General features: G+C 54.3%; 1 protein-coding gene across 1 annotated transcript; it reads left to right on the top strand.

The window, feature by feature from the left end:
- Positions 1-3,895: 3,895 nt before the first annotated feature.
- APLN (apelin) lies at positions 3,896-13,604 on the top strand. Its single transcript, XM_045537992.1, has 3 exons — positions 3,896-4,300; positions 10,129-10,300; positions 11,012-13,604. The coding sequence occupies exons 1-2, from the start codon at positions 4,234-4,236 to the stop codon at positions 10,293-10,295; spliced, it is 234 nt and encodes a 77-aa protein (XP_045393948.1). The 5' UTR covers positions 3,896-4,233; the 3' UTR covers positions 10,296-10,300; positions 11,012-13,604.
- Positions 13,605-14,497: the final 893 nt, after the last annotated feature.

Genomic DNA, 14,497 nt, shown 5'->3' with positions numbered 1-14,497 from the left:
TGATCAGTTCCAGGAGGCCAGAGGACTGACCAGAAGGTGGTGGGAGGGGCAGGTCAGGAAGAGGAGAAAACTAACATTATGTGAGCAACCACTGTGGGCTGGGGACTGTGCTACATTATCTCATTTAATCTCCCAACTATAATGTCTTGGTTTATTCCTGCTACTATAACAGAATACCTGAGATTGGGTAATTTATAAATAATATAAATTTATTTCTCATAGTCCCAGAGGCTGGAAAGCCCAAGATCAAGGTGCTGGCAGGTTCTGTGTCTGGTGAGGGCAGAGTCTCTGCTTCCTAGATGGCATCTTGAATGCTGCTTCCTTTGGAGGGTACAAACACTATGTCCTCACATGGCAGAAGGGACGGAAGGGCAAAAAGGGAACTAGGGCACTCCCTTCAATCTTTTATAAGAGCACTAATCCATTCATAAGGGTAGAGCCCTCGTGATTTAATCAATCCCCAAAGGCCCCTCCTCTTAATACCATCACTTAATACCAACTTATGAATTTAGGAAGGACACATACATTCAAACCATAGTACATGATAAGGTAGGTACCATTATTACCCTCATTTAGTAGATGAAGAAACCCAGCCTCAGAGAAGCTAAGTATAATAACTCGAGCGAGGTCACAGAGCTAATGAATGGGATTGAGAAGCAAGGTTTGAATTCAGTTATGTGAAACTCCTGAAGCTGAGTTCTTTTTAACACACCACACTGCTCACTTAAAGCCACAGGACAGAGAGGTCAGCAAGTCAATTGAACAGCAGCAGCTGGTGGTAATGACATGGGACACTAAGCGGAACTGAATAGCTGGTGCATAGCACTAATGAGGGAGACAAGTTACAGGCTGGCCTCGCATAGGTCAGCTATCTCATTTCTGTCCCCAAGAATTCACTGAGTCCTACCCCTGCCCCCAGGATTGTCCTTCACCATGACTGAAGACTGAGTCTTGCCCCTGACTACAGGTCTGAGCCCCCAGTGCAGCGATGCTTCAAACAACTTCACAGCTGCTTGCTGCCTCAGGGCAAGAGAGTGTGGAGGCTTTCATGTACCTCCTCCCTACCGCCAGAGACATACCTTAAAACATTTATTTTGCTGATATTAATTCAATAGTATCTTCCTGAACAAAAGACGGTGCAGGGTCTTGCTCATAATTATTTATTTATTTGACAAGTAGTTATGGAATATATCATTCCTGTGACCTTAAAGTCTGGCAGGTGGAGACAGATATGAAAACCGGTCATTTCCATATAATATTGAGAGATATGGGAGCCCACGAGGGGTTCAGATTTAGCAGTGAGAGTTGCATTCCTTGCCTTATCAGCCTTGATTCCAGAATGGACACAGTGGTGGGCGTCTCTGCAGAATGACAGCAGGCCCACAGAGCATGGCACGCAAATGCAAAGGTGTTCCCAAGCTACAGTGAGAGTAACGACAATGAAAGGTACAGCCATAGCTGCTATGGAGAGGGCAAAGTCACCATGGGAGAGAGTGGCCTGAGAAAGATGGGAGATGAAATCTTGGATCTGGGGCTAGAAAAATGGATGCAGTTTGGTTAAGTGGAGAGAAGGACTAGATTTTGAAAAGTGTTCAGCTCTTTAAATCTTGCCTGAAATGCAGGCCTTCGATTTATTGTTGCTTGGCTTGAATTTGTAATGGTTTGCTTTTGTGGTTTTTTTTCCCCCCTTACCTTGTGCATTTTGAAGACTAGGTAATGTGGGGAAAAGGATTATAGAAAAAGGTAGAAATGAATGAGTGCTCTAGCCAATAGAACTTTCTGTGATGACTGAAAGGTTCTATTCTGTTCTGTCCAATACAGTAGCCACTAGCTATATGTGGCTACTGAGCAATTGAAATGTGGCCAGTGTCACTGAGGAACTGAATTTTAAACTTCATTTGAAATGTGGTTAGTAGATACTGTATTGGAAAGCACTAAATGCTGTAACCACTTAGCAAGAGCCCATATACACTGTAGTAAAGGTGCAATTAAATATGAAGGCTTCTGTTAACCTAGTTATGGGGATCATTTATTTGGGTGTGTACGGGCTTGCCCAATCAGGGGTTGGAGCACCAAGGTTCTTAAAAACAACTCTTCAAGAATTTATTGCCAATTTGCACAGCACCTTCAGATACAGTATCTCATTTAATCCCATGACAACCTTAAAGAGGGTAGAGCAGAGATTATCATCCCCACGAGACCCAGTAAATTTAGGTGACAATGGCAAGGTCCTATAGCAGATGAGGGTGGAGTCTAGAGGCCACGTGTTTCTTCTCTTGGTTGGAACATTTCTTTCCAGGGGGACAACCCATGGAGAAGGATGTCATGCTACCCTTGCCTGCCACTCACAGCCTGGGTCTTGTGGATGAAGAGAGGTGCTTTGCTTCATATTCCCTTTCCTGCTTGAATGTGGCTAACGGGGCCATAGACTATTCATGAGAGCCCTATCTTATTCCCTTCCTGCTACCTCGATTTAGGCAGTAGGGATGTTTTTGAAAATTTCATTCATATGTTCAAAATTACGTATTGAGCCCTAATCATGTCCTAGGCCCTGTTCTAGGTCTGAGGACACAGCCTTGAACAAAGCAAAGATCCCTCTCTTGTGGAGGTGACAATTCTGGTGGAGGGAGACTGATATATGCTGAATTTTTATAACATTTCAAAAATATTTTAACTATACCATGGTCTCTCATGTCTTTTATGGCACATGTAAACATGGTCCAATGTATCTTTTGTGTAAATCTGGACTTGCACTTCAAGCAAACTGCCTGGTTTGCTGAAAGGTAGAAACACCTTCTGATTTAGTCTTTTAACATGTGTTGAGTGCCACCTATGTGCAGAGCACGATATTGGGGACTTTGGAGAGATCCAGAAGAATGAGAAGGCAGGGTCCTTATCTTAGGGGATTCCCAGTCTGATGCAGGAGGCAGCCCCATTCCTTGGGAGCTCCTAGGCTGTAGAAGGAGCTAACGGTCTAGTTTGGAAAGGCAAACAACTTTAGGACCTCCTTAGGAAGGGGAATCCCAAGTACGTGCAAAATGAATCCAGCCTAGACTGCTAGAGTTAGGTAAACCAAGACGGGGAACTAGAAAGGGGACAGACACCCTAGGAACTGTGGTGTGTCCCAACGGTGAGGAGGAGCTGAAGGGCAGCCCCTCCTAGATTGTTGTTGCCCTGGGAAGGCCTCTGGGTGAGATGGGATTTGAGGTGTTGCTGCAAGAATGAAGAGCTCATGGAAGGGCGGAGTGGGGTGGGGGCATTCCAGGTAGAGGGTGCCTCCTTGGGAGGGTAGGAGAAACGAGGGTGCTGGGTGATTAATCAGGCCTCGGGTACAGCCTAGGTAGTCACCCCCAATTCAAACCCAGTTGAAGACACAGAGGAGAGAGGAGGGCTGGTGTGTGGGGGTCTTGACCAAACCCTTGTGGCTAAGGAGTGGCAAGGGGAAGGATCAGGGTTAGGGTCAGAGGTGGAGGGGGTGAGGGGGGCAGCCCTGACTGGGTCCTTCCCTGAGCGCCCAGGTTTCCTGACAGCTGTTAAGGAAGTGAGGTGAGAAAGGGTTAAGTGTGCCCCTCCACCGCCCCAAATGCTTCCTGTGTTTGAAATCCTTCAGGTCTCAGCAAACTCTCTGGCTCCAGGCCAGGCGGGCATTGTCCGGGGAGCAGTTGTGGGTTGTCCGAGAGGCCGCGCAGCCTTTGTTGTGGGGCCACCTCGGGGTTCCCTCTCGCGCCCTGGCTGGGGCTGCGGAGTGCGCGCCGGGAGGGGGGGTGCGGGAGGCGCTCTCCCTCTCTCTCTTCCTGCCCCCTTCCAACCCCCCCCCAGATGACCACATGACCAAGTGGGCTTGCGGCCAAGCCACAAGCTACAAAATGCAGCCCCTGGAGTGAGCGGGGAGCATTCTCGCGGGCCGCTGGGGTCACTGGCAGTTGGAGCCGCGGCCGAGTAGCCAGCCGCTCCGCAAGAGCTCGCCGCTGCCGCCCCCGGAGCCGCCGAGGCCAGCTTCGCGGCGCTGCCCCGCGGCGGGAGAGGGAGGCTGCAGGGGAGCGGAGGCGGCGAGCGGGCGCGGCGGCCGGCAGCCTGCGGCAGGGCTCGGGCGCGCACACTCAGGCGGCCCGGGAGCCACGCGAGCTGCGCGCCCGCACGCGCCGGTTGGGACTCGCTCCTTGCTGTGCCTCCGGGCGCCGGGCCTCTCCGCCCTCCCGCAGGCTCGCCGGGGCCGGCGGCCCGAGGAGCAGCATGGATCTGCGGCTCTGCGTGCGGGCGCTCCTGCTGCTCTGGCTCTCCTTGACCGCGGTGTGTGGAGGTGAGTGCGCGCCTCCCTCCCGCTCGCCCGCGCTCCCTCGCGGCTCCCCGGGCTGCAGCCGGCGCGCTCCCCGCCCTCCGGCCCACGCGCGCCCCGCCCGCCTCCCGGGGAGCCCGGCGCGAGCCGCGCAGCAGCAGCCACGCGCCGCCGCGCCGGGCGGCCGATTGACAGGGCGCCCGGGGCCAGTGGGCGGCCCGCCACGGGGACGTTTCCTCTGGGGGGCTCGGCGCTGCCTCGGGCATCACTTGCCCCTCCTGACCGCCCCTCGCAGACCGTGGAGCTCCGGGCCAGAGGCGTGCGCCCCGTGTCCCCCGCCCCGCACCCCACGTGGTGGGCGTGTGTGGAGGGGGACATGCCCGCTCCCCTCGTGGGTCGATGGAGGGAACTGACTGGGGCAGGGTGGGCTGGGCTCCCACGTTGAAGGTCTGCTGGCCCCTGGAGGTTAGGGGCTGCCGGTCGGTCCCGGGGCACAGGCCAGTAGGGGTGATGTGCCAAGATGCAGACGTGACACTTGTTGCATAGGCAGCAGCGCGGCGAAGGGCAGAGGCGGCGGCGTGGAGCACAGCTTTTGCTCCTCTCAGCTTGCGTGTGAGCAGAGCAGAGGCAGCCTCCCCCAGGCAGGGCTGGCCGGGCCAGGCCAAGCCAGGCTGGGCTGGTCTTCTCCTCCCTTACCCCAAGGTCCTGGCTGCTCTCCTCCCCTGCGCAGGACGCCCTACCCATTGCATCCGTCCCTCTCCGGGAACCTGGTTCTCCCATATCCTGGCTCCAGCCTCGCCCTCCCCTCTGTCCCAGGCATGGACATGCTTCACCTTAGTTCCCCTGTCTTCAGGTACCAAAGGAGGAAACACAGCTCCTGACCTGACCTCTCCATGCAGCTCAGGGAAGGGGAGTCCTTTCACCTCACCTGCACCACACCCCCCACCTGGCAATGCTTGGCACCAGTGTTCCCTTGCCCGCCCCAAACCTGGTCCCCACCCACGCCCCAGCAGCCCCATCTAGGGCTGCCTGTCTTCCATGCGTCAGTGTCTCCTGGGGCTGCCAGCTCCCACCTCCAGCTGCCACAGTCCTGTGATCTGGCTGTCATTGCTGCGCCTGGCACCACGGAAGGGGAAGGCCAAGACCAGGTGGACTAATGCCAGTGCCAGGGCTGGAGTCACAGGGAGGTGAGAGCAGAGAGAAGGAGAGGGCAGGGCAGCAAGTTTCCTAGAGGAAGGGCACAGGGCCCTCCTTGGTTCCAAACCCTCCAGAACAGGAGGGTGGCATGCAGCCCAGGAGCCTCCAAGGGGCCTGGCCGGTTCTGCCTGCCTCTTTGTAGGCCACCTCCTTTCTCTGCTCTTGCTTTTCGGCCATGCTCTGGCCCTGGGAGCACCGCCTGCCTTCTCAGGAAGGCACATTGGTTGGGTCTGGCACCTCCTGCCTCCAGGTAGCTGGCAGTGGTCTCCCTCTTCAAGACTCCCTTGGTGAGAAGGAAGCAGGCTTGTTCCTCAGAAACTCCTGTCAAGCAGGCCATGGAGGGAAGGGAGCAAAAGATATGAATGAAAGACACCACACGGGCCTGCCCTCCAGAAGCCTACCGTCTGGTGTAGCTAGCAAGACACAACACTCACGTGTTACCACCACAGGCCGATAGTCCAAGGGGTGCCTTCAGGGAAGGAAAAGAGTGGGTGCAGAGAGGGTGTCCCAGAGGAAGGTGGGGCTTCTGGATCTGCCTTCCAGAAGCTATGGGGAGACCCGGGGCCAACAGACGTCCACTCGAACCCTCCTGGGGTCGAGCTGTTGGGTCAGCATTGGTACAGAAGAGACCTGGTTTCAAGGGAAGGGAAGTTGGCCAGGCTACCGGAGCACCGTGTGTGTCTGGCCCAGAGCCTGCCACTTCTTGCTTTAATTCGCCTTTCGTCATTAGGTTATCTGCACACCCTGGTTTTGGTAAATTCATTGCCCTCATATTTTGCTTAAGCCTAGTAATGGGAACTTCTGAGGTTCCTACTGCCTTCTGCACCCCTTGACCTCTCCTGGAGCCTGGAGGTGGCCACCAGCCAAGGGTCCAGGTACACATCCTATTCCTCTTGCCTCCTGTCCTGTGTTAAAAACAGGGATCCCAGGACCATCTTGTCCTTGGCCCGGACTTGCATGCTGTCCCCAGCCAGAGTCCCGGGCCTGAAAACCATGCTTCTTCCTCTCCACACTCTGTCCTGACTTGGAGTGTCCACCCCCTCTCGCCCTTCCACCACCACACACACTCCTGCACTGCCTCCTGACCTTGGATACACTTTGCTCTTCTGGGTCTGAGAGCTCCTGGGCCAGGGCCAACTGTCCGTTGGTCTTTGTCTAAGCACCTCTCTTTCTCCCCTCCTCCTCCTCATCCGCAGCCCCGGCTCCAAGTGTGCAGTCGTACAGTTGCAGTGGTAGTGTGAGGACAGTCTACTGTAGCCGCCTCACTCAGGGAGGGGGCATCTCCTCTCCATCCCCAGTCCTGAGCACTGAGCACCCGTGTAACCTGAGCCAGGCCTTCACTAACGCAAGTGAAGCGGAGGGCCAGGCTGCCAGAGCATGATGTGTCCATGGGCAACAGGGCTGGCACTGGGAGATAGCACAGGGCACTGGAGAAGGCGACTGGAGTGGGAGGCTGGACAAAGAGATACGTGCAGGACCACAGAGCAGTGAAAGGGCTTTGCCAACAGGGTCCCCACCAGAGCATCTGTATGGGCTTTCAAAGCAATCACAGGACAGGCCAGCTCATGAGAGGATAAAAACAGGTGCGTCATTCCTGGCGAGGCTGGCACGTTCCTGAAAAGTCACACGTACCTCTTTGTGCATCAGTGGAGTTGGCATTCAGGTTGCATGGAAGTCCAACCCTGTCCTCCCCCTGACTGCGGTTCTCGGTGTGGACATGCTGTAGCTTTGTTGCTGATGGCTCTTCAGCGAGCGATGGCTCCAGTCCCTCTAGGTGTGACATTCTGTGGGGGATGGCTCTAGCCTCCCTTTAAGTAGCAAATGAGTTGGAAGAAGCTATTTAAGTGCATTGGGGATGGCTCCCATTTCTAAACGGGAATTCTTTTGTACAGTGATGAGAATCAACAGCCTCTAATTTGTCCCTTTGGACAGGATATAAGCCAGGGTTTCAGGTGTCAGCTTATCTGACGGTGAGCCAGACCCAGTATCAAAAGTAGGAAACAGGTGGGCGATGGGCTTTGAGTGCAGGAGGAGTCTGCAGACTTTGGGCGACACAGAGGACAATGAGTCCCCTACCCAATGGGAGGGATACAAGAGGCCAGGGGCTGCTGAGTGGCTGCTCTCCAGGGCCTGGCTGAGTGCTCAGTCAGCTCAGGGTGGCTCTTCTCTGCAGGTCTAGGGTCTAGACATCTTCCTGGCAAGAATCGGAGCCACCATCCCCGCTCCCCATCCTGTTCCATTTCCCAGCTTGGCCTCCTGCCCCTTAGGGGCCTTTACCCCAGTGCTCCCTTCCTGACTGCCACACTCACAGTCTCGGGTGCTGAGCACATGGAGATGATGCCCTCCCCCTCCTGGCACCGTGCCTCTCTTCTCCATGCCCACCGGGCCCCTGGGGTACAATGGCCTGTGCCATTCCATTGCCCCACCCCTTCCCCACTCCCAGTAGTTGAAGGCATGGAAGTGAGACACGAAGCTTCACTCGCTTCACTTCACAAGGCCCCTTGGGTCCGTCCCCTGTACCTGGCCACACCCTCAGCACAGTCCTTACTGTCCCCCGTGTGATCGGTGCTGACTCCTTGGCATCTTTCACATCTACCCTCAGTGGGCAGGGTGAGCCTTGAGAGGACCCTGAGACTCAGGCCAGAAGGTGAAGCCGCTGAGGTGGGGGACTTAGTGAAGGTCTTTCCCTCCTCTCCCTCCCCAGCCCCAGCCCCCGCCCCCTCGCACATGGCACCAAGAGGGTAGCTCCATGACAGTCAGACAAAAGCAGCCCCCTTGCTCCATCCATACCTACTGCTCCAAAGTGCTAATATAATTTTTCTTTTCATTCTCACAGGTTATAGGTTTAGGGGATGAATTGACATGTTCACCCACCCTGACCATTAGCACGGAAGTGTGAACAGTGAAGTGAATGACCCCAGTCAACAGCAGGGCTGTCATGGGCCGGTGACTTTTCTTGGGGAAGAAGGGGGGTGGTGAGAGTTAGAGAGGATGCCTGTGCCGGCCGGGTGGGTGTGTCTGGGTGTGAGTGGGGAGAGCAGCAGGCGCTGAGCCTGGGCTAAAGAGGGCCCTAAGGACAAACCCCGCCCACCTTTGGCCCAAGAGGAGGCTAAATGCCTGGAAATTGTGTGCAAGCGGAGGAGGACTCACAAGAGCAGAGGAGCCAAGGAAGGAACCAGAGCATGGGGATGCTGCAGGCAGGGGAGGAGGGGAGGAGGAGCTGCCAGGAAGGAGTATGACTGGGGGGCGGGCAGCCAACGGGAGGCTACATGGAAACTGTGAGCTAGTGGTGGGGATTCCTGGATGGATGGCAATGGGGCTCAAGGGACATGGATGCACTGAAGGCTGATCGGATGGTGTGGGTGGGGGAGAGACTGGTATTCATTATCACTGGCCTCAGACGCTGTATTTTTGCAGGCCAGCCCGGTAGTGGGCCTTGCACAAGCACCCCGCCCGACCAGCTCTTCCCCAGCACCGGCTCATCTCCCTGCACTGCCTGCCGCCAGCCAGCCTTGTCTCGGGGCTGCCAGCTTGGCTTCTCTGGCTGGACTGCAGGCTCCACTGCAGCCTTCCCCCTCATTGCCCCCAAGAGCACCCAGCACCACTTGGAGTCTGTTGTCAGGGCTCAGTCTGGCATCAGGAGTCTTCTACTCTAAGCCAGATGTGGACAGATGTAGACAGGAGCCCCAGAGTGCAGAGTAGAAGCTAGGTGGGTTTGGAATGGGAGGAATTTACATCAGACACAGGATGAGGGGTGTGATCTGGGAAGGACAGGACATAGGGCATTGGTGGGGAGGTGCCCACTACAGCAGCACAGCGCCCTCCTGGTGCACAGGTGACCATTCTCTCATTCATCCATTCATTCATTTATTCATTCATCCATGCAGCATTTACTGGGCTTTAAATCTGATTACAGGCTGAGTAGAGCCCAGCATAAGGCACGCTGAGTCAGAAACAGCCGACCCCACCACCGCCTAGCAACATCCACAGGGAGGGCTTGGGGGCATGCCTGAGCCTAACCAGTGATGCCTGACCACCTAGGAGATGCCCAGCGGTGAGACACGAGATCTCTAGTACTCAAAAGTAGGTCACCCTGCAATATGGAAGGATGTAGGAGTGCAATGGCATGATGTTCATCATTTGCTTTAAAATACTGCAGCCAAGAAAAAAAAAAAGAAAATGGGTAACTAAAGCATATGTGACTCCATCTGGATAATTGTTGAATCTGGATGATGGGTACATTGGGGGCGGTCATTGTAATGTCATATGTCTGAAATGTTTGAAGCGTACCATTTGCAGGGGTGCCGTGGGGGGTCCTGCCTCCTGCATCCCAGCCAAGTGCAGGCATGATGTCCCAAAGTGCCACCGCTCAATGACGTTCCAAAAGAAAGAACCCATTTGTGCCTGTTAGAAACATGATTTAACTGTCAAAAGGACAGAACCAGCTTCATCAATGGCAAGGTGTGAGTTGTGGGTTCCGTTTGCCCCAGAACAGTGTACAAATTGCAGATTTTTCAAGGTGGAAAAGAAAAACAAAAGGAAAGCTATGAGGAGCGCCACCTCATGGAGAGTTGCCCCTGGGGGCGGCCTGTGCTCTGCGCCCTCTGCCTGTTTTCATCAGCCTTCTTCAGTAACAGGCTTTCTCCTTCTTGCAGGGCCCCTGGTGCAGCCTCCTGAGGGGAAGGGGCTGGAGGAAGGCAAAGTCCGCCACCTGGTGCAGCCCAGAGCCTCGAGGAATGGACCAGGGCCTTGGCAGGGGGGTCGGAGGAAATTCCGCCGCCAGCGGCCCCGCCTCTCCCATAAGGGCCCCATGCCTTTCTGAAGCAGGTACTTGAGCCTCTGGTCAGTGAGCAGCGCCAAAGGGGAGGAGAAGGGACAGCCTGGAAGCTGGGTGGCCCTGCCACTCATCACTGGTCAAACACATCTACCAAGCAGTCCCAGCACCATACACGCATAGGGGCTGAGAGCTGGCAGGGAGCTTCTGGAGCAGCCGTCTCACCCCTTCATTGTACAGAGGGGGAGACTGAGGCCCAGAGAGGGGCTTGATGCTCGGGACCAATCTCCCGACTCCCCAAGAGTTGGGTGTGGGCTCCTCTCCACCCTGCTGCCTGGGGTTGGGCAGGCTGGCCCGGCTGGAGAATTCTAGGCGTCCTGGCAGGCTTTGATGACTGGGGTGCCCAGGGCAAGCCCACACGTGTCCAATGTGAGTCGTCACCAGAGAGTGGGGAGGAGGCAGAGAGCCTTGCAGGGTGTGGGACAGAGAGCAGGAGGAGAGTTGTGGCTGAGGTTGCCAGAGCTGTGGGAAGGGGGAAGAATCCAGGCAGCTGCAGAGAGAGCAGGGCCTAAGCCTGCCCCTGAGGCCCGGCCTGCTGTCTCTCCGACTGCAGCAGGGACAGGGTGGCACCAACCCAGGGACTGGGGCTTTAGATTCAGGGCTGGGGCGTGGGGAGATGAAGGCTGTCTCCTCTCCTTTCCTGAGGGGTTCCTTTGGCCTAGGACACATCAATGACTTCTCTCTTGTCGTTTTTGTCTCTTTAGGATGGAAGGGGCCCCTGAGTGCCCACGCGCTGCAGCTCTCTGTGCTCCATGCCTTGGTCTGCTTCTCCGGAGCCCTCATACCCATTCAGCTTTCGTCTTACACCTGTTCTAGCTGCTGATGGTCCCGGCTCTTCTCACCCACCAGCTCCCCGGATGGCGCCCACGATTCCCTTTCCCCAGGATCCATCCACCCCATCTTCCTGGCGCCTCTCGGACTGACCTGGAAGACCCAGCCCTGGAAGGCCTTCCTTCTCCTCCACCCTGCGCTCCAGTCACTGCCTCTCCCATCTAACTCACCAACCTCGTGTCTGCCCCGGGGGCTGGGTGGAAACGGTCCCTTCCTCAGGGGGCTCCAGCATCCCATGTTTTCTTGTCAGCTGGACCCCGGGCCCGCCCGGCCTGCAGAGGGGAATACAGACATGCAGTGACAGGCTCTCTAGCTGGAGGGGCTTGGTGCTGGGATCCAGGCAGGGTGCACTGAAACGGGGGTGGGGGTGGCACCCTGGAGAAGGGGGTTGAAGCACCACTTAGCTGTGGCTTCCTCCCCCTCCCGGTGTTTGAGCTCAGCTAGGGAAGAGGTGAAGGAAGAAAAGAGGCCCGTGAAGTACTGTGTCACTTCTCTCACCTTACTGTGCCTCCTAACACTCCCTGTCCTCCCCACCCCAACCAAGCTAGGTCAAGCTCCAGGTCATGAGGGGAGGGTGCCAGGCCTGACACGGCTTTATACCCTCCCAGGAGTAAAAGCCAAGCAGGAAAGCTGTTTATGCCAAGAATGACAGAATATCAGAGCCCAAAGGACCCTTGGAGATCAGCCGCCTTATGCAAACGCCTGCGAAAACAGGCCTGGAGAGGGGAGTGACCTGCTCAGGGTTACTGCAGAGCCAGGATGGCGACTGGGTCTCCCAGCTTTATGATGTCCTTTCCGCTCTCGATGATGTCTTTTCAAAGCGAATGAAGTGCCTTTTCCCGAGGTTGGGGCTGGGGGCGGCTGGGAAGGGGAGAGACAGGCAAGCTGGCTGTGAACTGCCCCATTGTGGGGGACGGAGCTGCTCCCACCTCCCTGGCCTTCCCCAGCTGGGCCGAAAGCTTCCAGAACTGGCCAGCTGCCCCCATTCGGGCAGCATTCCCAGCCTGGGGTACTGTAATAGGGGCCGCTCAAGCACTGAGACTATCATTCAAACCCCAGCTGTGTCTTTTTGTGAGCCAAAGGTAGCCTTAACTCTTGAGCTCAATAGCCTTCCCTTCGTGTTAACTGGACCTTCTTCCCCATGGCCTTTCCTTGGGGTGGGGGGGTGCAAAGAGTGGAGAAGAGGGAAGGAAAGGAAAGGAAGGGAAGGAAGGAGGAAAAGATGGGAGGAAGTGCAGGTGGGATAGCCCCCCTAGGAGGCCCCAGCTTCCATGAGGGGCCTATACTAGCCCTTCCCTGCATGGGGGCTCTCTCACCTTTTGCCTGACCAGGTTTCCTTCTTAGAGGCCTCCCAGGAGGGCAAAAAGAGAATACAAGAGCCTGATGCCCCCCTATGTATGTGTGGGAGCAGGGGGAGTCAGGGTCCCCCGAGTCCCACAGTAACCCCAATGTCTGCCTGTCCGCCTCCCCCGAGTCCTTTCCCTCTGCTGCTGCTAACACTGCTGCTGCTTCAAGGCCCGCCCTGGGGAGCCAGCCTCTCCCACTACTCCTCAGGCTTGGAATGGGGACTGGCCAGTGTCCAGAAAGCACCTGCCACTGATGCCCCCACCAGGGCCCGGGCCTTCTTCCCCCTCCTTTCTGCATCTCCTTTCTCATCAGCCTGCAGCCGAGCCCAGCCCCATGGGGAGGAGGAGAAAGCAGGGTGGCTGAGGAAATGGGAGATACCGGGCAGAGGAGGGTAGTAGGTGGGTCGAGGGGGGACTGTCTTATTTAAAGTGGTTGTGTATGATTCTTATACTAATTTATACAAAGATATTAAGGCCCTTTTCATTAAGAAACTGTCCCCTTCCCATAATTGTGTTCATTGTGTTTGTAAAGATTGTTCTGTGTAAATATGTCTTTATAATAAACAGTTAAAAGCTGACAATTCACCCTTACTCTTGGAGGTCATATTCAGGAGGAATGTCCCTTTCCCCCGAGGGCCACAGTTGTCCCTGTGTCCACATATTGCACGTGCAGGGAGGTAAGTGCCTGCATCCCAAATCGGTTCTAAGTCAACTGGCCTCAAACCGATTTGCCACGAGCTCACAAAAGGAATCCCTATGTTCACATAAAATCCAGCTCACTTTTAAGTTTTTTGGCATCTGTTTGGGTGTCCTAACATTTTTTGGGGGGGCAATGTCATTTAAAGGATTTTTTAAAAAGCAATTTATTGACAAACATGCTGACTAAATGGATTTCTACTAAAGACTGTTTTGTATCCTTGGTGGGTGTCTTCTTCTATTTTATCTACTTTTGAACACTTTCAGGACTTTTTAGCCAGTTTGCCTTTCTTGAGAAATGTTATGTTTTCAGCAATAAATACATTTGGTAATGACTTTGTATGTATCATTTTATATTTCACAAACTGGAGTTGCTTGATAAATGAGATCACCTGAAAAATAAAATGCAAGGAGTTCAATACAATTCTTCCCCATCTGTCTCACTTCTTGCTTGTTGTCAAAATGCCAATATCTTGCAGAACAGAAAGGAACACTGGGTATATGCTAATTTGGCTAATAAACCCATTAGGTGCACAGAGGCATACACAAGGCAGAGCAAAACCCAGCGAGAAGGAGACAGGAGTGATCAAAATGGGTGCATTTGATAAATCTTGTGGGAAATTCTATAGTTTCGACACGCATTTAGTGCTAGAAGTAGACAATTTTAAAGACGGGGTTTTCAGACAAACTTCCTAAAAAGTCATAAAACTATTCAGTAGGAGATAAAATAGAAAAAGTCACCCACAAGCATAGAAAACAATCTCATCATTGACAAAATGCTGCAAATTGTGACATAGTGATTTAAAATGTGACGTTGCGTTGGAAATACCTCTTAGGAAAATTGGTGCCAAATGCCTTATTTTAAAATTACTAGTTTGACTTTTAGGCAAGCTGGTCATCAGAGGAACTGGTTTTAGGCAGAAGTTTCGGGCAAGTTGGTTTTACGCTGATGGGTCTGTTACCTCCCTGGTCACGCCCAAAGTTCTAATTTCACATCAAACCAAGGAGAAGGGCTTGGGAGGGGCAGGACAACTTAATACTGACCCATAGATGTGCAGCCCTTTAACTTACAGAGCTCTCCAAAAATATTAACTCAGTTTATAACTTTTACAACTGGATCACACAGACCACTGTCCCGATTTTACAACCAGGTCACACAGACCACTGTCCCCATTTTACATGAGAAAACAGACTTAGAGAGGTGAAGTGACTTGCCCCAAATCTCTTTGCTAGTAAGTGATTCTGGAATCTGGTCTTCAAATTTGAGAATACAAACTCTTTCTACAGTACTACAGAAGGTCCCCTAGCTAGAGAGAA

The sequence above is a fragment of the Lemur catta genome, chromosome X, assembly GCF_020740605.2.
Source record: "Lemur catta isolate mLemCat1 chromosome X, mLemCat1.pri, whole genome shotgun sequence".
In the NCBI taxonomy this organism is placed as follows: Eukaryota; Metazoa; Chordata; class Mammalia; order Primates; family Lemuridae; genus Lemur; species Lemur catta.
Note: the sequence above shows the minus strand (reverse complement) of the source record. Positions and strands in the feature narration are given on the sequence as shown.